The sequence below is a fragment of the Struthio camelus genome, chromosome 3 (genome assembly GCF_040807025.1).
Source record: "Struthio camelus isolate bStrCam1 chromosome 3, bStrCam1.hap1, whole genome shotgun sequence".
NCBI lineage: Eukaryota > Metazoa > Chordata > Aves > Struthioniformes > Struthionidae > Struthio > Struthio camelus.
In genome coordinates this window covers 16146668-16169424 of record NC_090944.1, presented here as the reverse complement: position 1 = coordinate 16169424, position 22757 = coordinate 16146668, and the positions used below count along the sequence as shown (strand labels likewise).

The 22757-nt window shown below is 41.7% G+C and overlaps 1 protein-coding gene across 4 annotated transcripts in view; it reads left to right on the top strand.

Moving 5' to 3' along the window:
* The window catches only part of KLHL29 (kelch like family member 29), a 382418-nt gene that overhangs the window by 138805 nt on the left and 220856 nt on the right, over positions 1–22757 (top strand). For all 4 annotated transcript variants that reach the window (XM_068937065.1, XM_068937066.1, XM_068937064.1 and 1 more), the window contains one exon: positions 6397–6702. In XM_068937065.1, the coding sequence (XP_068793166.1) occupies positions 6397–6702 (306 nt within the window). The remainder of the gene's footprint in view (positions 1–6396; positions 6703–22757) is intronic.

The window sequence follows — 22757 nt, the reverse complement described above, 5'->3', positions numbered from 1 at the left end:
GCTCTGATTCCAAATATGTCCCAGAGCACTGCCTCCTCCAGCATATATTTGGAAAATTGAATCCTATGTAATCTCTTAAATCTTGTGCTCCGTTATCACTTACAGGGTTGGGATTTGGGCATTCCCCCCCCCTTTTTTTTTTTTAAGATCTGATTGTAGCAAAGCAGCTCAAGTCTCTCTGCCTTGTCTTGGATTTTACAAGAGCTTTACAGCTGTTTACAAGACTAAATCAGGGGTTTACAAAAGTAGACCCTGTTGGATAATAAAGTTGTTTCCTTGCCCCTCAAATATTTCTGGGCCTTATCTTTCTACACAGCTGCTTGTAAGTTCGGCTTTACAGACTCTCTTGATTGGATTCCTACTGCCTTAGTCTAACAAAGAAGTCTTTCACTGAAGTTACCCAAATGGAAAAAAAAAAAGTAGTTTAGTAAAAATTGTGAAAATAGACTAGTGAGATCCATGTAGGCTTATAACAATGATGCTACATGTTTCTAAGAAAGTCTTCATATGTTAAAAACAATGTTGAGCTCCAATAGAACATTTTTGTCACACTTCTGAAGTGAAAACTAGCTCCTAAAGCTGCCAGGTCTATTGGCACACTGTATTATTTGTAAGAATTTAAAGTCATATTTACATGTGTGTAATTCTGTGCATATACCACCTTACTATGAAATTTTATCCAGAATTCATTGTAACATTGATACATTTTGGTGCCTTATACGTAAATGAGTGTCTCCAGTCGTGTGCCTCAGGAAGAGGTTGTTGTGTTGGTATGCTCTGATAAAACTGCATCCAGGAACATTTCCCCTGCAGCATATATCTGAAATCATTCAAGCTTAGGTACTTAGACGTCTTCTTTATCAGTTACAGTTCTTCATGCTAGATCTGATTACAGCAAATCTCTCTCTTCTTCATCCCTGTTTTGTGTGGATCTCGTAAAATACTTATGCTCTGCATGCACTTAACTGATTGTGAAGCTTTCTAATAAGCTGTTTTATCTGGGCTTTCGTTCATCCAGTCTGAAAATGCATCAGGCTATTTAGCTGCTTATTTTAATGTTTCAGACTCTTTCTCTCTTATTTTCTTCCATTTCCCTAATGACTGTATATCTACTTCCGTAGCTATGTCTCCCAACTTCTCTTGCCTATCATATTTCTCTAATGTTATTATTTAAAAAGGTAAATTTAGAAACAAATGCTTACCCAGGAAAAATTCAAATTAAAAGTTTGACCTTTATTTTTGAAGTCACTTAATGAAGTTGACTATAGTCTAAAGAAATCTGATTCTCTAGCTCTCAGACTGGCTGAAAGCCTGTTTTTCCTTGTATTTATATCTGTGAGGACAGGCATTTTAAGGAGACCTTGACTAGATAAGCATGGAGAGCAGGGAAAACGCTGCTCTGAGGCTCAAGCCGGACTCTCATTTAGAGGAACATGAATAGGAAACGTTTTTTCTGCAGAACAGTGAGTGCTTTGGGCTTGGGGGCAGAAGGGCTATGTTAAATGTATTGAGCATAAAATGAAATGTTAATCACTTAAGTTTAATAAATCTGCAGCAGTGATCTGTTTGCACCTGGTAAGAGGCCTGTAGTTAGCACACTGCTATCTCGAATGCCTCTAGACTTTTTCTTGCATCTCTGTGTGTGTGTGTGTGGAAGCTGTGGAAACAAGGAGCAAATGGTCTTGCAGAGGAGAGGTGGCAGAAAACAAAGTGCTGGGGAAAGGTGGTCTTAAACAACAAGGGAGGGAGGAAATTTTAAATATTGCCAAAGTGTTTTGGGTAAATTTGGAGATTGGATTTAGTCACATCTATAGGTGTCCCTTAATTTAGTCCCCAAGATGCTTACGTTCTGCAGAAACGTCTTCTCAGATTTCATCGTTGAAGAGTTATTTATATGAGAAATTTCTAAAATGCTTTGTTGTAGAAAAAGTTATGTTCGCTAGCAGGAGACCTCTCATGTTTCACTTTCCCTCAAGAGCGATGGTTATGGTCTTTCTCACCTACTACATTGCATGTTGTGGCCTTAGAGGGCCAGAAAAGATGCCTGTCTGATCCCTCAGAAGGGCTCTCAGTAATGCTTCATTACCCCGTTACTCTCTTCCCTAGTCCACCCTCAGAAGCCCATCCTGCTGTGAAATTAAATTATGAAGGAAAGGGTCACGGTCTGGTATAATCGTTGTACCGGGCTCCCGAGATCTTTGCATAACCTTTCTCTGAAAAGGTGAGGGCTCTCTTGGCTTGGCATGATCTTTGCAAAGCATATAGAGCGATGTGTTCTCTGGGGGCTGAGATAGGTATTTGGTTGCTTTGCCATATGCTTAAATCTAGTTTCAAGTTTTTCATGGGATTTTTATTTTCCTCCGGTTGCTAGATGACTGTTCTTTAGCTTATAGCCTTTTTCATAGCTCTCTCATAATACCAATTTGATCTCCTTTTTTCCTTTGAATTTATCAGTTCATCCAATAACAGCTGTAGGTTTCTCTCTCTGTTCTCTCCTTCTCCAGTAAGTGTTTCTTTTCCCCCCCTAAGAGAATTTTTGTTCCTTTTGGTTGCACACTAAAATCCTTTGATCCTATGTGACAAACAGGAACACACGTTTCCTTTCTAGTCAAGATTAAAGATGCGCGGCTACTCGAGTGATTACATCTTGAGTAGAGAATGGGGAAGGCCCGTCTCATTGACTTTATCACCTTCCCTGGATAGTATGTCAGCTGAATTAGCTGTACAGAGCAATTTTCAGTGGTAACCTCGTGTAGCATCCCCTCCCATGGACTTCTGTTCTCAGATACACAAATCAGATGTTCTTTTTATTGCTGGCTATGTCTCCATTACGATTTTATGGCTCTGAGGTAGCATAGACCTATCTGAGACAGCTTTAAGCTGATCTGCCAGAGAGCTGACTTCCAGACGTGGTAGCGTGGAGCTTAGTGTTAGCTGGAAAATCAGCCCCAAAACTGGGGTCAATGGATTTATGGTCAGCTAAGGCTGACCTGAGGCAGCGACTGCAGTGGTAGTTCTCCAAATCTGAAAAACAAGGTAACAAACTTCTCTTCCTCAGTGGTATTTAGGGACCTAAAGCTATTTTAAGGGCCTAGAAGAGAAAAACATGCATGCACAGTTGGAGCGTTGAGATAAACATGCTTTAAAAAGGGGAAAGCAGAGGAGAGATTTGTAGATATTGGTCTTTCTCCTTCTCCCTTTCTCCCCAACAGAAGGGTTGATTTGTTGTTTATTCTTTAAAAAAAAATCTTCTAAACGAATCCATGTCTGGAAAATTGTAGCCTAAAATTGATTATTTTGGAACCGCTGAAAACTGAGTTAGGATGAAAATGCTTGTACGTTCTTGCTGCGTGAACGCTGTCCTCCTTGCTATTGCTGCGAGTGTTTTTATGGGCCTCCGTCAGTACCATTTCTTGGGATGTTTTGTGCTGTCCTGTGTCAAATTCTGTGCAGGAATATGATGATTATGCTTGGCTGAGGACACGGTTTGTTGGATAAGCTTGTCTTATGAGTACAAAATACATTTTCGGCGTTGTTATTATTCTGACCCCTGACAAAAATAGCCTAGACAAAGCATAAACTCTGGATCCAAAATTATACTTAAAAATTAGCTAGCCTGCTCACAAACCATTTCTTACCTCACCCGGCAGCTATTTATGAGAACATTTTGTATTGTTTCTAATTTTAAACAATTAATAACAAGCACTAGCAATTGAATACTCATTTATTAGATAGTTATCCCCTCAGGTTTTTCTGCACATCTTGTTGCTGTCAAATATCTTTGTACCCAGCCAAAAATGACACGTTAAAGCAAGCAGCGTGTATTTAATGGGATGCATAGAGAGAATGTGATTCTGAGCCGTCGCTTTTAATTTCTATTGGGAATATCATAAAACAGGGTAGCCGGACAAAGAAGTGAATTTTCTGGTGGCGAGGGTGGTGTTTTTTAAGTAAACTTCTTAATGCACAGCTTAGTCACAGGCTTTTTTCCTGCTTGTTATTGACGTAATTGCCTGCCAGACTCATCTGATAGTAGAATTGCTGGGGGCACGGTGTCTTGGATCGTGTGGCAAAACCTGCTAGCTATTGACTTCAGTGCATGTGTGCCTCTGCTCTCTGCTGAATTAAATGTCAGATACGCTCGAGTGTGTGGGTTGGAGGGGGGATATGCGATTCGGTTCTCTCAGGTTGCCTTGTCGAGGAGTGTACTAATCCAGCTAATGGAGATCCTCCGGCGCGGGAGGAGAAGGGCACTCGATTGACAGCTGCCTCCTGAACAGCCGAAAAGGAGAGCTTCATACCTCGGTGGAGCTCGCGTAGGTTTAGAGACGAAACTTTTCCAAAGGCAAGGAAAAATATAGTGCGTCTTTAAAGTGCTGCTTGTGATTTGCAGTCCCCCTTTTTGCCTGGGTTTGCAAAAGGTTTCTAAACCTGAAGGAAGGGGGTTTATACCCGTGGACTTTTTAACCTTTGAAGGCGCTGCCTTTAGATACTGATTTTATTCTGAGATGGTGGTAGAAGAAAAACTTGCTCTGCTTTTTTTTTCGCCTCTACTGAAACCCAAGTTTCTGTTACCACTATGGCATCGACACCACTGTGTCTAGTTTTTGCCGTGCTCCGTGTATATCTGTGGCGTTTCCTTATGTTACGCTCCTCCAGAAAATGTGGGCAGGGTTTTCTGAATTTAAGCAACAGAAGGCCACAAAAAATACAAGAAAAAAGAATCCAATTGAACAGCAGTGAACCCTGATCCTTGAAGTCGTCAAGTCAAATCTTGTATCAGAACCCACAGGAGGAAAAAAACAAACCAAAAAAAAAACCACTAAAAGGTTATTTTGCGTTAAGAGGAACGTTAGTTTTGTTAGTTGTCTTGTCGACATCTTCCTGAGCCCTGACGTGGGCTCCTGCAGGAGGAGCAGAGCATGGTCCATTGCAGGTGCAGATTTTGGGGAGAACTTTCTTTGGTTCAGTCTTTTGTTGAAGATAATGCTTGTGGGAAGCACAGGAACCTTTGATAGGATATATTTAGTCACAATAGTGGTTTTTGTTCACCTTGTTTTTTTTTTTTTAACCAGGTGAATAAATACTAATGTTGTGGATAGGCCCACTGTTTTATACTACTACTAAGTAATACTTCTCTGAAGCAGTTTGTTATCTTTAAGTTTCTGGGCGAGTTTGGTTCCAGCTTCTCTCCTCAGCCATTATAAACAGGTACTTTTATTATCCATTTTTGTGTTTTAAGAATCTGTGAAACAAAACTGCTTCAACTGATATGGTGTTATTATTACAAATAATTTATTAGATCGTGTGATGCAAATAAATAAAATAAATGAGATGCTGCAGTGACCTAGATATTCATTATTTATTCATGTGAATAAATACATTTCTTCAATTCTAAATGCTGCAAACTCTCAGTTACTCAGAAGCGGGAAAATCGCATTATTCCCACCATTTTGCAGATTAGAAAACTTTGGCAGAAGGAGCCACGTAACTGCTTTAGGCTATGTAACCTGTCGTTATTGAAACTAGGGTTAGAAGTTGGGACTCTTGACTCCCAGTGTGATGTTCAGATGTCTTGCTCGTGGCTGATAAAAGATAATACCAAGACCAATAGGAGGTACGTAGTGGTTAAGGACAGGATGATCACACAAAGTGATTTGGTCTTTTGATCATCTTGGGTACATGGAATGTTTTAAATATAGCCAAAAGCACAGAAGGAGGCAGAAAATGCTGACCTGCCCTGGAAAGCAGTGACTCTGGGAAAAGCCCTGGAGTCATACAGTTTTGTGGAGTCATAAAAATATTCCAGTAGGAGTTTCTGGAGAGGAGGTCTAGCAAAAAGGAGGGGTGGGGGAGAAGGTAAAGTGGTATTTGACCTTGAAAATAGAAAAGTAATGAACAGATTTAGCAGGTAGAGCTTTTTCTGCCTGAGCTTTAGGATTAATATTTGTTGACATAACAGGAGCCGCAGAAATGGTCTAAGGACTACTGAGAAACCTACAAAAGCAAGCTGTCGGAAATATTTTCCTGCCCTCAGAGGATTCGACTGGTGATTGTTTCTAGCTTGATTTTTCTTTATTTGGGTGGTGCTGTTGATTGTTATTCTGCAGGAGAGTTTGGGCAGATGGTGTTTGCTAAGATCTGAGGGACGGTCACTCCACCACGTGCTTGTGGTTGTCCAAACGCTCTTGATGACTGAATTCTTAAGGGAGACTTGCTACCGCTCTGCTTTCTTCCTCCAGAAGTTTACTTTGGCAAGGCAATAAAAAAACACTGCCTCTTAATGCAGAATGGTCTTGGCAGGGACTTGCCCCGATGGTTAGGGAACAAGATCGTTGTATCGGGGCCTCATTTCTAACATTTACAGCATTCATCTCTTTGCTTTCAATCTTACAGGCAAGCTCTCGAGTTCCCTTTGAGAAGCAGCCGCCCTCCAGCGAGATGTCACGGCACCACAGCCGCTTTGAAAGAGATTATCGCGCCGGCTGGGACCGCCGGGAATGGAGTGCCAACGGCAATCACGTCAGCAGCGGTAGCTGCAGCAGTGCCGTTAGCAGCACCAGCAGCACCCGGCCTGGGCTGCTGCCCCTCCCCATCGTCCCTTCTCGGATGCCCACCCCAGCCACCGCGCCGTGCACCACCGTCAACAGCGAGGCCATCACAAGCCTGGTGGTCAACTCATCCGCGGCGGCCACTACCAAAGTAAGAATTTACCTTTTTTTTCGGTGATGACATGCCAAGGGGAGAGAAAGGCATCGATCCCTTTGGGAAAGCCGTGTTCACAATATATGAAAAGCAAATGTCCATGGACAGTCATCGATTTTCTGCTCTTTCAGGCGTGCGCGTACCCAAGTAGCTAGTTCTTCCTCTGAGACTGGAGTTGCCCTTGTACCTGAGCAGTCCAAGGCTGAGCAGCCCAAGGCTGAGCAGAGCAAACACTTTTCCCCCGTTAGCCCTGCCTACGTTTGGGCTTTCAGTTGTTTTCCGTGAAGCCTGTGGTGTCCTTCTGCTCTTCTCGCCCGTTGACCAAGTTCACAACAGGTTCACAACGGGTGGCAGTGGTTTTCATCCAGAGGGAGTAGAAAATGAGCAAAGGGTATGATTTGGGCTGAATGGCAGCTTTTCTTCTCTTTAGTTGGTACTTTCCTCTCAGGTTTTCAAAGCGTTATTCTTAGTGCAGTTTCGAGTGTAACGGCGGGACTGTTAAAACTAGGCTGTCTGGCTTGTACAGAAATGCGTACTAAGGAGGAAGAAAATGTTAAGCAGCAAAGAGCTGAAATCACTAGTAGACCACTGGGGTTTTTTGTTCTATGGTATAATCGGGGAGGGGAGGTGCATTTTTTTAAGTCTGCAAAGCGCAGGTTGTTATTCCAGCAGAAAGTTGGGGTTTTTGTACTGCATACGAATGCAGGTAGAACAGCTGGGGAACAGCAAACCCTGGCAAATTGTAAAGGTGACCACAGCATTAGCAAACTGAGCCAGAAGCACTGCTGGTTTTCTTTTTATGATATTTAACATTTTCTTTCAACTTGGTTTCATTTTAATAACTGCAAGCGCCAAATACAGCAGACGCAGACAGGGGGAAAGGAGACAATAAAGTTATTTAAAGTAAGCCAAGAGCAAGCTGAAATTTTACTGCAGTACCATTATTATATTGATTTTTTTTTTCACACTGTAGAAAAACAAGGTCAATGCTGCAGAAAGAAGCATTAGGCTGAAGTTTGCAGTGTGATTGGTTTTAAAAATTTTCCATGGTGCCTTCAAATTATTTTCATTTGAAAGAAGCCAGTCGGATCCTGATCAAAACATATTTAGCGTTCTCCAGATGTTAGCCACAGACAGATGCATTTCAGTCATGCTTTGTCTGGAGAAGATTGAGGCAAATTTGGAGCCAACTCCATCGTTTCATTTATCATGACCTTTGTTCCTGGGTCTACTCCTCAGGGACCAACTATTGTATGGAGTTGATCAGCCCTTCTCCCAGATGTTCAAAACCTTTTCGAAGCAGAGCAGTGCCATTAAACCATGTGTTTATTGGGGAAAGGAGGGAGGAACAGCGAGTTAAATGCCTTTTGATCATATGTTCAATGTGAATTGTTTTCTAAATTACCTTATTAGGCAATTTTCTGATGGCTTTCATTAGTAACAATGTTTTGGCATGGATAGATCAAAAGCAATAAATAGGCACGAATAGAGGTAGCATGGGACACTTTTTATTCAGAGAACTGTTAATCAGCTGTGTAATCTCCCATAAAGTTCATATGCAGAAATGCATACAGTCTTTGCCTACTGCTGAGATTCAGCTGAGCAGCTCTAAAAATTCAAAATTGTGTATGCTAAAGAAGCAAAAACTTCGAAAGAGAAGTGAGGTAGGATAAACAGAGATGTAAAGGTGTGGTGGTGCCTAGCAAGCTCCCAACTAATGATGTGGAACAGTGTCAGAAAAAATATCAGGTACTCATACATGCTCATGTTCACCCTGCCTGACTCTTGTCTCTCTCCCTTGCACACAGCAGATTTACACTTGTGGTTTAATTCAGATGGTTTGCAATTTCCCCGCCAGTGACTTTCCCTTGTAGAATGTAGCTAATGGTTAACCATAAAAAATTAAATCCATATAATGGGGAAATCTCAGGTCAGAAGAATATGCAATTACTTGGTTTATTTTAGAAACAGGAATATGCTAAGTTGCCTTGAGCTGTGGAGAGTTCACAGACTACCTTCTGCAGCCTTTTTGTGACCATAATTATGGGGTACCAGCTTGTGGGGGCAAGTATCACCTTAAGCTGAATTTCTCAGTACTGTTTTGTGGTTGAGAGCAAGATTTGGTTCATTAGTCCCTCTTCCACAACACAGACCTTCCCCAACATTATGGCAGATGTCATTAATCTAAGTGTCAAGGGAGTGCGCCAAATAAGCGGTGACATGGTGTACAAATAAAGTAATCCTGGTGTTTTGGAGAAAAGTTTGAGAACCCCGTTCTCCTTGTCCAGTAGTCCCAGGTTAAGGGTGCATTCAGTGATGTTCCTGCAAACTGAAGATAGCAAGGTCCCCCATTAGATCATGTAACCAAAGTTCTTATCTAAGCAGATCTATTAGCCTCATCCAGTTATCATTTTTGACTTCAGCATATCTTCTTAAACAGATCTGACATGGCTCCAGACATGGAGGACAGCCATCCTTTTCCCTTGATTGTTGATTGTGTGTTCTCACCAATTAATTGTCCTCCCAGTTACAAATATGTTATCATTTTTTTCTAAATCATTTAGCCTGGCTTCAGACTTCCGGTCCTTGGTTGCTGTGGTTCTCTGCTGCCTGCCAGTTTTAGTAGCCTCCCAATAACTGTGTATCTTTTGCAGTTCTCCAGGTCTTCATCTGCCTTTTTAAAAAATGCTAAAACCATACGCAGTCTTTCAGCATCAGCCTCACCATTTATATATGCAGAGATAAAACTGCTTCTTTCCTCTATTCCCTTGTCTAACAATTGCTTCAAAGTTTTTGCCAAAGTGCTAGAGGTATGCATGGCATTTCTCACTCAGATCCTTACGTTGCTTCCAGAGTAATTGCTTTCCTGGATACAGTCACCGGTGCTTTAGCGACGGCCTTTTTTCCTTTTCCTAGATGCATAACGTTGCTGTTCGTTACGTGAAAACTCATCATTTTGGACAAAAGCTCCGTTCTCCTTGCTTAGTGCTCCTTCTGACATTTCTAGTATCCACAAATGTTGCAGTGTTTTTAGTATTTAATTCCAAATCTTGATTGAAAAGTTGTCTAACATTTGCCTAGTATCAGTTACTGTCTCATGCGTTTAATCACTTCCTGCTATTTTTAGAAAAAATTGTCAGTTGACTAGCTCTTAATCTGCTGAACACCACTATTGTAAAGTTCTTAATCCAAAACATTGTGCAGTGCTAAGTCAATGATTTGTAAAATTACCTCCCGTCGTCCACCGTTACGTATTATCAGACAAAGTTACAATCTTGTCAAAGACTGAAATCAAGTCTGTTGGACAAGATCTGCCTTCTGGCTATCCATATTGACTGTCATTGATCATATTTCTGTCCTTCAGCTCTTGAGTAACTGAATGCCAATGTGACAAATGCAAAATGGAGAAAAAAATTCCTTATGACATATAATGGGACTGTGAAACTTGTTATTTTAGTGATGGAATTGGTTAAGGAATTTACAGATAAATAGATTTAAGCACAACCAGACTAGCTCATCTGGCTGACCCATTCGGTCTTTACCAAACAAGATTATACAAGGCTCTACCTCAAGTTGTAATATATAATATGAACAGAAAAAAACACGGGAAAGGAGAGAAAAAATGATGATCTAATGAACTGTGGGAGAGAGGTGAAACACTCATCAGAGGGAAGCTTAACATAGATAATGCCACCTATGAGGGCTTTGGGCTTGGTCTGTGCTTTTATGTTTTTGGAGGAGGTTTTACACCTTTCTATGAAGGGCTTTAGAAGGATTTTATTACTAATTATTAATGTGGAGGAGAACTCTAGAACTAATTATGCTTTGCAGATCTTTGAAATTTATTCTCAAAGCATACCTGTAACCTTCTTACTGCAGATGCTTTTGTACAAATCACACTTAGTGGATCTGGCACATTTAAGTACTTAAAGATGTTTTGTCTGGGTTACTTAAGCAAAAAAGCTGTATTTTCCTTAGCTGTGTTTTTTACTAAACAAAATAACTACGGTACTTTGCAGTGCTGGAATCTATCGCATCTGAGGCTGTCAGAACACACCAGAAACATTATTTAAACCTCCAAAACCAATGAAAAACAGCTTAATGTTGCACTCCCAGGATACCAACAAGGAAACTGAGGCAGCAGGAGCTGGTGATTTTTGGGTTTTCTGCTCACACAGCGCTGCTGTGAGCAGAGACCCCAGGTCTTTTACTCAAGTTGGCTTTTCTTCCTTGATCCTCTACCCCTTTGGGACCACAGAGCAGTTCCCACAGGTATCTTAGTATCTTAGAACGAAAAGGTCAGAGTCCTTCGCTGTAGATAGTTCCTGAAGCACCTGAATGCCCATGGTAGTCAACAGGAGAGACAGAGACAGCAATTCCTGCCATTAAACTGCCGTGTTTCAGTTCAATTTGTCGTTCTCGGAGTCCAACCACGTATAATGGTTGAGCTCAGCTTTGGTTTTGTGTGTGTGTGGTGGATTTTTGTTTTTTTCTGCAACGAGATTATCTCTTGGTAGAAGGAAGCTATCAAAGAGATCCATATAAGACTGCAGCACTACTTAAGATATTGGCAACAAAACACTCTAAAATTCATTTAAGGATGCGGCACAACATTCCAGCTATGTTTTCTGTTCATCTCAGCAGCACCTTCATTCTTTGTTGCTTTTCTGAATTACTTTGTAAGTTACTTGTACAATTTTCTCCATCAAAGCTCCTGTATCACAGCTTCAATTTAGAAGTGTTGTCATGGGCTGTAATTTGAAATTTTATTACCAAGAGATTTTTTGGTTATAGAACATTTACTTTTATCATCTCTATATTATTTTTAAATGCCTGAAAAGATTGATACATCAACAGAATCTGTGCAACACCAGGCAAGATCTAATTTTTTTTTAGCCTTAATTTTAAAAACCCTTTGCTTGGAACATAAATTGATTCTTAAGCCCCCACACACTTAATGATTTGTTATTCTCAAGGTTAAACCTATGACAAATCTTATAAAAAAAGCCAGCCTTCAGTTTTGATAGGATTTTCTCCAGCCGAGCTCAGGGATAACTATATAGTCTTCAGTCTTTAAATAGCATAACTGAGATGTGCTCCTGGCCTCCTGTGCTTACAGCACTCCCGCCACATTTCACATGGGAGTGTTGTTGCTACCGTGGTGTTGATCCCACTGTGGTTAGCCACAGTGAAGATGTGGGAGAGAAGACGAAGGTGGGGAAGCATCTGTTCGGTGCTCTGGAAAGCCAGGCAAGGACTGCAGGGGAAAACCAGCACCCACTGCGGTCATCCCCGTGCTCCAAGTCCCATTAAAAAAAAAATCACGTGGGAAGGGAAAAAATTCTTTTTTTAAAGGCAGAATAAGTCAGTATGGCTGAGGCATACGTAGTACAAAGAGATAAAATGGAACTGCACGGAAGTAAAGTGTTACGTGTTATTTTTTCCTTTAAGGTCCAAAACAGTTTAGTTCCCTCCGCAGCAGCCTGTCGCATGCTGACAGTTTGCTGTGTGTTGCAGAACTCGCGTTGTCCGCTCTCTTCCTTTTCCCTTCTGAGGTGTGGATTTGCTAAGCTGGTGTACGGCTTCCACAAATATTTAAAATATTGATTAAGCAGAGGAAAAATAAACACGAATTGTTTCTTCAAGTTACACCTTATGCTGTACATGACTAATTGTATGCAACAATTTGCACTGCAACAGTAGCTGAAATTTTTGTACTCTTGTTATTAGAAAACACAAGAGACTTGCAGAAAAAGAGAGATTATAAATATTGGAATACACAGTTGCTCGAAAACAGTCAAAACATGCAGTGATGAAGTATATAGGATTTGCTGTTCCAGCCCCTCTGTGCACAGCTACTCCTCCAGTTCCCCGATGGCTTCTATTGAGAGTTGACATATTTTTATCACCACTTCAGATAGTAGCCTGTCAGTTCTTTGATCTGGACACCGTGCAACAGTACAAACCAAGTGCAATCACGGCAAAAACGCTGTTACAGATCCTCCCGATTTATTTTGGCAAATTACTGTGATTATAAGTCAGACTTCAGAGGCTGGATGTCGAAAAGTGTAACTGATTGTTCCAGGAAAATGTTTTTACCTGTGGATAACCGTTTAAAATGGAGCCGTGTCCAGTTTTCGTAGTCTGTGAGATATAATGCCTTTCCCAGCTATGCGGAGACTTCTGTTGTACATGAAGCTCTAATTATGGCAGAATATTAAATTGATTGTATAGAAATAGCAATGTCCTAGAATATATAATATCCAGTGGTTTGTAACAGAAGATAAGGGCAGGGTCTCCCTGGCCCCAGATCACGTTCTCCTGGCTCCTTAGGTCTTGCACAATTTACTTTTTGGGGTAACCCAACGTGTAACTGAATTGCAGAGTCCAGACTGGGCCGCCTATAGGGAGTCCGCACGCGAGGAAGGACACCCAAAATTCACGATGTTGGCAATAGCTGTGTGCCACCACACCAGCCCTGCTGGGAGTGAAACCAGCCAAATGCACCGCAAAAAAAGAAATACCACCATCGTATACCACCGTTCTCCTGCTGTCCCCAGATATTTTTGAGACGTTCTTCGCAGCGGAGAGGTAATTGTATCACTCAGGGACAAGACAGCAAATGGAAGTAAACAGCAGGTTTCCAGACTCCCATGTTGAACGCCTTAGAGTAGAGAAACCAATTTTCTGGTTTGGACAAACTGGAGAGACATCTTGGGCAATTTTCAAGCTCCTCTGCAGAAGACTGGTTTTAATGACCTGCAAGCCTAGAGAGGGCTTAAATTGTGCTGCTGATGTATCACTTCACCTTATCATCTTGTGTTAATACTTCGTCTCATATATATTTTTACGTATACTTGATAACATAGAAATCAAAACTTACAAAATGCGTTTTTAGTTTGTCAACCAAGAGTTGATTGGCCTGGAATGGGTCTGAAAGCCTTGGCATCCTAATTAAGCTGCCAAGTCATAAAAAACTGCTTGGATTTTTTTGACTTGCAATGTGTTTATCATATGTTGAAAGAGCTAAGAGGTCTGGCCAGTTTCTAGTCCCAGCTCCATTTGAAGATGAAAGGTGGCGTGTTTGAAGCACTAATTGACATAGCCAAGTACTTACAAGGTCACAAACATGACAGCTTTGGATAAAGAAAAAGGACCAATTCTAGGCTTTGCCACTTTGATCAAAAAGTATCTTGAGTTCTAAAAGGAATAAGTATCAGTAATATCCAATAACCTAAGCAAAATTTGTGTTGGCCGGGAGTCAAGTGCTCGATTTCTTGAAATGATTCGGAGTTCTTTTTATTTTCTTTTTTTCTCTCACCATTACTGTGTTTTCATATATGTATTAGTTGTAGGTTATCCATTAAAATGCAACAGAATACATGTCTGCCACTCAGGAGGCATATGCATTTCATTAGAGAGTTTGTGACCGTACACATATCTACAGAAAATAATTTTGCGACTAATGACTTGTCCGTTTCTTATGATTTTGGTTGTCAGTGCCTACTTTGCCGGGTAGAAATTATTTTCAAACAAGCTGATCCTTTCTCAACAAGGTAATTTCTGATTTTGGCATTGCATAAAGTGGGTAATGTCAGAGAAATCACTGAAGGAAGAGACGAGTGGATTAAGGTACATTTGGGGTACAAAGGGGCCTGATGCAAACAGTTTGTGCAAGGCTGCAGAAGCAGTTGGATGGGAGATGTCTACGTACTCTAATCTCTGTTAGAGGTAAGAGCAAAAGACTGGTCATTTTTTAAAATACAAGTTTAATGCATATCAGAAAGAAAATAAACTGTTTGCTGAACAGGTGATATTTTCTTGATGGCATTGATTTCCTGAAATTGCTGATTGATTTGCAGTCTTCAGCTTAGAAATTGTTGCAAAACAAATGAGCCAAATGAAAAAAAAGAGAGAGAGAGAAGTACACCAAGCTTCACTTCGCCCTGTTATTTCTAAGGAACTCAAGTACCTGCTTGATACCGCAATAGTCGATGAAGCTGACAGACATAAAAATAAATTTGGCTCAGAGAGCGATAAACAGAATATTAAACTCTGCTCCCTGGCTCCTTGTCCTGCTGAATGTTGCACCTGCAAATGCTGGCTCTGGGCAGATGCGCCACAGGCATACCAGGAGGCTCGGCTCAGTCAGAGATGACGCTCCCCATTGGCATTAAAGTAGCACCACCTCCTTCTCCACAGTCCCGACAATCCTCTTGAAAAAGTGCCCAGACCTTTAAGAGCGCTGCAAGGATCTTGTGACTTGATGGCCTGAGATGTGGGGAGCCTGTGCTGTTTCAGCGGAGGATCTTTCCGTCAATGCCGCAACAGCGATGCCAGGGGTCACATCACCTCGGTGATTCTCAGTCCCATGCACACAACTCACAGAAGGTGCAAATATCTTCTGCATAAATGGAAACACGATGACTCACTATCTTGGGACTGTGGTGAAACACAGGCTTATTGTAAGGGAGGCAACGGAAGTAATTCCTCACCCTTGTTCCCAACACCAATTTCACTCCCCAGAAGCAACTCTGAAGTGGATTTATAATCAGCCACTGGTTTTCAAAGTGGAATCCAGAATAGGGAGAAACTTGATGGTATCTGAGTTATTTTGTTGAGTTTTCTCTGCTTGTAGAACTTTATGCCTTGCTAAACATCCAAGGATTGGGTTAAAGGCTGTAACACTGTGTTCTTGGACAAGACAGGCACTTTTCAGCAAATAAAATGCACATTTTACTTTGGTTTGGATGAGCTGTCTGCTCTGAATTCTCCCACAAGTCCTCCTGCCTCTTTTGTTGCAGTTGTGCTCTGCTGCTGTCAAGCTGAAATATAAGTGGTTGTTCCCCGCTAAAATTTAGCGTCTCCAAACCAGTTCACTTTGGAAAACAAAGCTTATAGAAGTTCTGCTGAGAAATATAGGCTGTCTATAAAGTGGTGTTTGTGTGCAGAGTGATATGCACCCACTGTATAAATAATGAATAATAACTAGTAATAAATTCTTCATATCGTGGGGTTATTTCTTAGTGTTTGTGATCCCAGGTCTTTTATGGTAATCCTGAAACAAAGCACAGAGAAGTATGTGAATAACATTTACTACGGCTAAGTTGTTGCACAAACATGTCAAGAAAGAGAAGCTTTTCTGGTTGTATAATTTGAATGTTTAAGACTATATACTGTTTATATGATAATATTATATATAATTAAAGTTATTCTTTCATCTCAGAGGAACTCAATGTGTTATCCAAAGTATGTGCATTCAAAACCACTGAAGTAATGCTCTGAGATGCATTCATCCGCTAGCAAGTGGAAAGCTACCAAAGAGCAACGCTGGGCATAATTTGACCATGTGTTCCCCTGCCTTGAGGATGTTGTCATCAACGACTAAGTTACCGGACCCTTCTGCCCCTCGGGGAGCACCGTTGGGTATAATACAGCTCCCTGTGCAAAGATTGACCCTTCTTGAAAATAATATGGGGAAGCCACTCTCTATCATCCTTGAAAGGCGATGGTGGTCAGGGGAGGGTGCTCATGACAAGAAAAAGTCACATGTCGTGCCTATCTTCCAGAAAGGCAAGAAGAATCCAGGAAGCTAAGAGCTGGTCAGCCTAGCCTCAGTGTCTAGGAAGATTGTAGAGCAAATCTTGCTAGAAGATATGTCCAGGCACACGAAGGACCAGAAGGTGACTGGGAGCAGCCACAGGCAAATCACACCTGACTGACCTGATTGCCTTCTGTGATGAGATGACTGGCTTGGCAGGCGAGGGGCTTTTATTTACTTTAACTTGAACTTTGACACAGTCCCATAGCACCCTTTTAAGTAAGTTGGAGGGATATGTACTTAATAGGTCAGCTACAAGATGGGTGGAAAACTGGCTCAGGAAGAGTAGTGGGCAACAGTCCAACTGGCAGCCAGTTACTAGTGATGAGTACTGGAGCTGATACCACTTAATACCTTTATAAATGACCCTAGGGAGTGGGACGGATGCACAAATTGAGGGGAGCAGTCAGTATGCTAGAGGGTAGGGCTACTGTTCAAAAGGGCCTTGATGGGCTAGAGAAATGGTCTAATAGGAGCCTCATGAAGTTCAACGAAGGCAAATGCAAGCCCCATGGAGCAGTACAGAATGGACAGCAAATGGACAGAAAGCAGTTTTACAGAAAAGGACTTGGAGGTTCTGGCAGACAGCAAGCTGAAAATAAGTTAGCAGTATGCTGCTGTGGCAATGAAGGCCCACCAGATGCTGGGATGTATTAGCAAGAGAGTAGCCAGCAGTTCAAGGGAAGTGAACTATTTGTCACTTGTGTGACTGCATCTCAAGCAGCTTGTCCAGTTTGGGGCTCCCTAGTGCAAGACAGACACTGAGCCACTGGAGCGAGTGCAGCAGAGAGCCACCAAGATGATTCGGGGCCCGGAGCACAGAATGTATGAGGAGAGGCTGGTCACTGAGTCTGCTGAGCCTGGAGACAAGAAGATTTGAGGGGGATTGATTCCTGTCTATGACTACCTAGTAGGACAGTATAGAGAAGAGAGAGCCAGACTCTTCTCAGAAGCACCTGGTGAAAGAAGAGGCAATGAGCGCAAGTTGTAGCAAGGAAAAATTTGATTAGATATAAGGAAAAAAAAAATCACTATCTAGGGATCTAAAACTGGAGCAAGGGCCCAGAGCAGCTGTGGGATCTCCATCCTTGGAAACACTCCAAACAGCTGGACGTGACTGTGATCACACGGATCTAACATCCGAATCAGCTCTGTTTTGAGCAGGGTTGGACCAGGTGATCTGCAGAGGTCCCTTCTAACCGAAATCATACTTTGATACGATCCTGACATTACACTAGAATGGGACTATCAGAAGTATTGTGAGTTTGCTGTAAAATAATACCCAGAATCCTCATCAGCTGGTAAATACTAAAACTTTTGATTTATTTTGCATCTTCTGAGCCTAGCTTCTGTCTTGGCATAATCATCACAGTTTTGTTTTTGAACAGCTTGTTTCCTTTAGAATTCCTACCTCATGCTGGGATGGAGTAAGACTGAATAATTTATCTTCCTTTTCCTCAAAAGCTGAGCAGTAGTGATACCCCACATAGATTGGAGGCTGTTACTCTGTTTCTAAGCTTCCGTTAATTATCATTATCCACCCTACTTTTAAAGGTCTAGCAGTTATTTTTGCAAGGCTCTTCAAGCTAGATGATACACGAAAAATTGAGTGTATTTAATCCCATTCTTGCTCATGAAGTTTTAAATTCTACCTCTTAAATTTTTTTCCACTGTTTGTGATAATTCTTTTGGTAGGTTTTCTCTGACCAAAGTCCCTAGTGCGTAAAACTGAAGGCTTTTAAGGCCATCATGTACATTCATAATCCTCTCAAAAATGCAGCCACTTTGATTAAGGAAGACAGACGTACCAGTACAATTTTTGGAGATATGGGTCACGTACACAATGCTAGCCATATACAACACTGTCATTCACCTTGTTTTTCCAGCCTTCTCAGAAATATGAAGTGCTTTACAACAGCATTTAGCTCTAGGGCGAAAATGTTCTTTCAAGATATTTTAGAATTCATCTAAGTTCTGGATTTTGTAGCCAAAGCCGCAGAAAATTTTCTGTTCCCACCTGTTACCACAGTTTCAAGAAAAAAGTGGTCCAGTGTTTCAGTAGTTTTGTCTTCATTTCTGTCTTCTTGTTATGTAGATAGTTCCTGACTTTTCCTATAAATTACCGTTGGTTGCATCATTGCTAAAGGGACAGGTTAGCAGAAGTTAAGTGCGAGTCATTGAAAAACTGGAGCGTGCTCTATTATGAAATGAACTGAGTGGAGTGAGGGGGACCCTTTCAAAATTACCAAAGACTGCTACAAATTTAATCATCTTTAAATAAATTTAATTATTTAAAAATTAATTATCTTTAATTTATCTTTAATAACATTCCAAACTCGAGTGGGCAAAGGTCCTAAACAACCTAGCACAGCGTTAGTCCTGCTTTCAGCAGGGGCTGTGCCTGGTGGCCTCCAAGAGCCTCTTCCAACTACACAAGGCTGATTCTGTATTCCCTGGCAGTGGAAGCCTGCAAATGGCTATGGAGAGGAATTTTGGACAAAAGCTGGTCTAGACTCCTTTAAAAGCTTTCCTTTAGAAAACAGAAAGGTGACTTCTGCCATACAGAGGTGGTCATGGAAGTTACCATGTCTCCGGCCAGACGTCTGCAAAACCAGTCTTCCTTAAGTAGCCTCAGGAGGCATTGGCAAGGAGGCAGATTCGCTCTGCGCTAATGACCGTTTGGGTCGTTCTTTTCATAGGAAACGGAGAAGGCGTTTCCAAAGCTGAGCAAGATATGGCAGTTGCAGCCGTTGTTGAGCTGTGTGCAATTCTGCATCCAGCTCTTTGAGCTAGGAGATGAAACACAGAAATTAAGCAGTGCTGCAAACCTTGTGGACCAGTTTCTTTCATTCATTTTACTTTTTGCCTTTCTACCTCTCTCTTGACTTCTTTGTCCTTCTCGCCCATGTTCCATCAGACACTTGATTTAAATTCTTCTGACATTTCCCAAAGCTTATCTGACTTTACTGGAAGCACCATAGCTTGTTGGCAACTGCCATTGATGCATGGGTGAAAACTGAAATACAGTTGGCGCTCACCACAGAGTTCTGACCTCCCGTTGTTTCAACCAATACAACACATCTATGGAAATAAGGTTAATTGTAAAATAAAATTTAAGAAAAAGAAAAAAAAAAGGAATAAGGAAGGCAATCGTGAAAATGCATACAGAATTTAATTGTAATTTTGGTCAGATACTCTTATTTTTTTTGTGTGTCTGTTTTCCGGCCAGCTCTGCTCACAATACAACTGCGTTTGGCTGAGTCTGTGCTAGTAGCGTAAGCAGTGCCAGGGCAGGGGCCCAAGTGCTGGAATGTGACCATCTATACCATTAAATTGTTAGCACAGACTCTGCCTTGGTTTTGGCCTAGGCTAGCTAGCACTGTCATAAACAATTCTTGCGCATGGTTTGGGGATTAGCAATGGCCAGGAGCCGTTCCCGATTGACCATTTGGATATAGCCACCCTATTTTGGAGGATAAAAAGGTACAATCCGTGAATGTGGCCAGGTCATATCGTTTGGCCTCAGAGCCATAGAGCAGGTCCTGGCCTAGTTTAGTTTTCTAGTTACTAGGAAGCCTTTGGCTTTGAGGCAAGTCTAATTGTGCTTGTTTGACCCCATGGTTTTCTACTTCTCTGAATTGTAGCTGAACAATAAGGATCACAATCACATCTCCATTTTATCTGTTCTTGTTGCCTGTGTACCTGTGCACTGAGATGGTGTGGTGCACACTGTGGCAATTGCCATAGGATGGTTGGTGAACTCGCTCTCCCATTATAAATAGCAATATATATGCTAAGGGAGTCTAGAAATATATATTTTAAGAAGCTGTTGCATAGAACCCACCTATTGCTAGTAAATTTAGTTCCTGTATCAGAATGAAAGGTATGTTCTGTAGATGTTCCTAATGGCAGAGAATTTTTATCTTTTTTTTGGATCTGGAAATAAGAGATTGTGTTAGATAATGGATGGATGTTGGCATACGGCTAGTATGAAAGATCATGTTACCCATTAAGTGTTGAAGTAGAAACGCCTCTCGCTACCTGCACAATTGATTTTTCACTTAGTAGGCTGTCTATTCTCTTTCTCTTTCACTGCAACATTGAATAGAAAATAATACTGCTTTCTGCCAATGAAGGCCCAATAAACCTGTGACAGTTGCCAGGACTGGGAGAAGTCCAAGAGTATGGTTATATCCTTTTGTCCTGCCCCATTTTCATCTGCACACTTCCATTTCCAGCCCTCTGAGGTACACTTATCTATACATCTTGGTTTTTTGGAAATAGCTTACAAATGCCTTTTATTAACAGAAATTGCCCGATTCCATGAGCAAAGAGCTACAAAGTGCCTCGGTATAGTGCCGCAAGATAAAAGATCCAAGGTTCAGCTTTTCCTTCAGCGCTTCAGGTCATCGCAGAAAGCGTTCCCACAAAGGGCTCTTGCGGCATGCACACACCCCCTTGCACATGGAGCAGCCTGTGCAAACAAAATTGAAGTAGTGCAGTTACTGTGTGCATCTCCGTGTGCAGTGGATTTGGCCTCAATTGCTGGTCAGAGCTGATAAACTGTTGAATGGCTAGGAAACTTTGCAGTGCCAGATACTGTATCTGAAGTATTTATCGCCGGCTATGTCCAATGGTGCGTTTGTGACAGCACCTGGACAGAAATGCATGAGCATATGTTATACTTGGTAGACTTCCTCCCCTCCAAAGGGGATGCGGAAGCAACACTTTGCTTTACCTACTTGTGACGTTATTTCTTGAGGAGCACTGGTGCCTCACTTTCCTCCACCGATTAACCCTAAAAATCTGCCAGATTTACCATAGATGTGTTAAAGACCAGTGTACAAGTCTATTTGATGAACAACTCAGGGCTTAATAGCCCTGTGTTTCTGCTTCAGCATTTATTGTGCCCTGACTGTTCTCTTTTGCTGATGAGGCGACTGTTCCTGGACAGAATAAAGGCCAGAGGCAGGGTAGTGTGAAAGTGTCCATAGCCCTGTGGCCCCAGCTCTCTGTACTCAGCGTGAACGTGCTTTTTGCAGAAACCTTTTTGCAAGAGCTCGGCTGTTTGGAGAAATAAATAAAGAAGTGCCTTTGCAGATAGGGAATCGAAATGAGCTCCCACTCCACCTTTTTCAATTTATGGGAGGAAATATCTTTCTTCATCTCATTTGACTTTTTGATTGTTCGATCAAATTGAGCCAGTTGGAATGAGACTTGGCGATCAGAATAGAAGTCCTGAAAACCTCTGTTTAGCTGCTCTCTGGTCTCTGAGCAATTGGTTCGCTTAAATTTGCTGTAATAACCTTTTAAGAATCCTGTACCCATTCTTCACTGAGGACCCTGCTGTGCATTGTGATTATGTTATCTGTTGCCTCTCTGAATGTTTAACATGATCCAAGTGTTGTGTTGTGCAGTTGGGTGTTTTGGGGGGGAGGGGCTAGGTCTTTTTTATTCTCTCATTCGCACGCATTTATTTTCAAAATATAAGCTTATATTGCTTGATTTCTATATCTCTGCATGTGTCAGTCCTCCTTTTTTTTTTCTTTCCTCTTTAAAATTTCTGCCTAGTTAGTATTGAACAAGCATGCTGAGGAGCTCTGATAATGAGGTAATTTGAATTCGGGGATGGATGGTAGACATTAAGTTGTAGGATGGAGGCTGGTGGTGCTGGAAGGCAATGTGTGCCGTCTCGGTGTAGGAGAGGTGGAAAAGCCTTGTAGAGCATCCCTGCTTGCCAGTGAGCCCAGGGTGTAGCGATGAGCGTAAATGTGATCGCGTGGCCTCATTCACCCTCTTTCTCAGGGAAAGCGGCAGATGTTGACAGTGAATGTAGTGCAGTGCAAACGGGTAAAATAATGAACTGAAGTGGTAGCTTAATGGAATTATTAATGGGATTTGTGTTCAAATAGTGAACGAGGACTGATCTCTATTAAAATAGGTCTTACACGTGTAAACTTATGCGAAAGATTATACTGTCCTCTTTCTTCTCTGCTAAAGTGTTTATCGAGTGCACTGGATAGGCAGAGTTCTCCAAAATTCTTTAAATATTGCCCTTTCTCCCACATATCTTGCAGTACTTCTCAGTGGGTGGCACGCTGCATAGATCTGTGTAAGGATTCAACTGCACGGCAAGGAAACCTTGAAATTAGAACCCAAGTAGGAGGTGTTCGATGGGAGTTTGGCATTTGCTTGTTCGTTCTCACCAGCATAAAAGGTGAGAACATGACGAATAATTCAAAATGTTAAAAGTGCAGGTATGTGTGAGCTGCGAGCCCTCTGCTAGAAGTGGCTGGGCACCTGCCCACTAGGCAGCGGTGAAGATGTCATAGTTACGAACTGACATTTAAAGAAATGTCAGAAGTGTTCAAACAAACCCCGGCTTGGCTTCCACCCATGTATCTTTTTGTGTCCCCAGTCCTGCCATCTATTATCCCAAGGACTCTGGTTT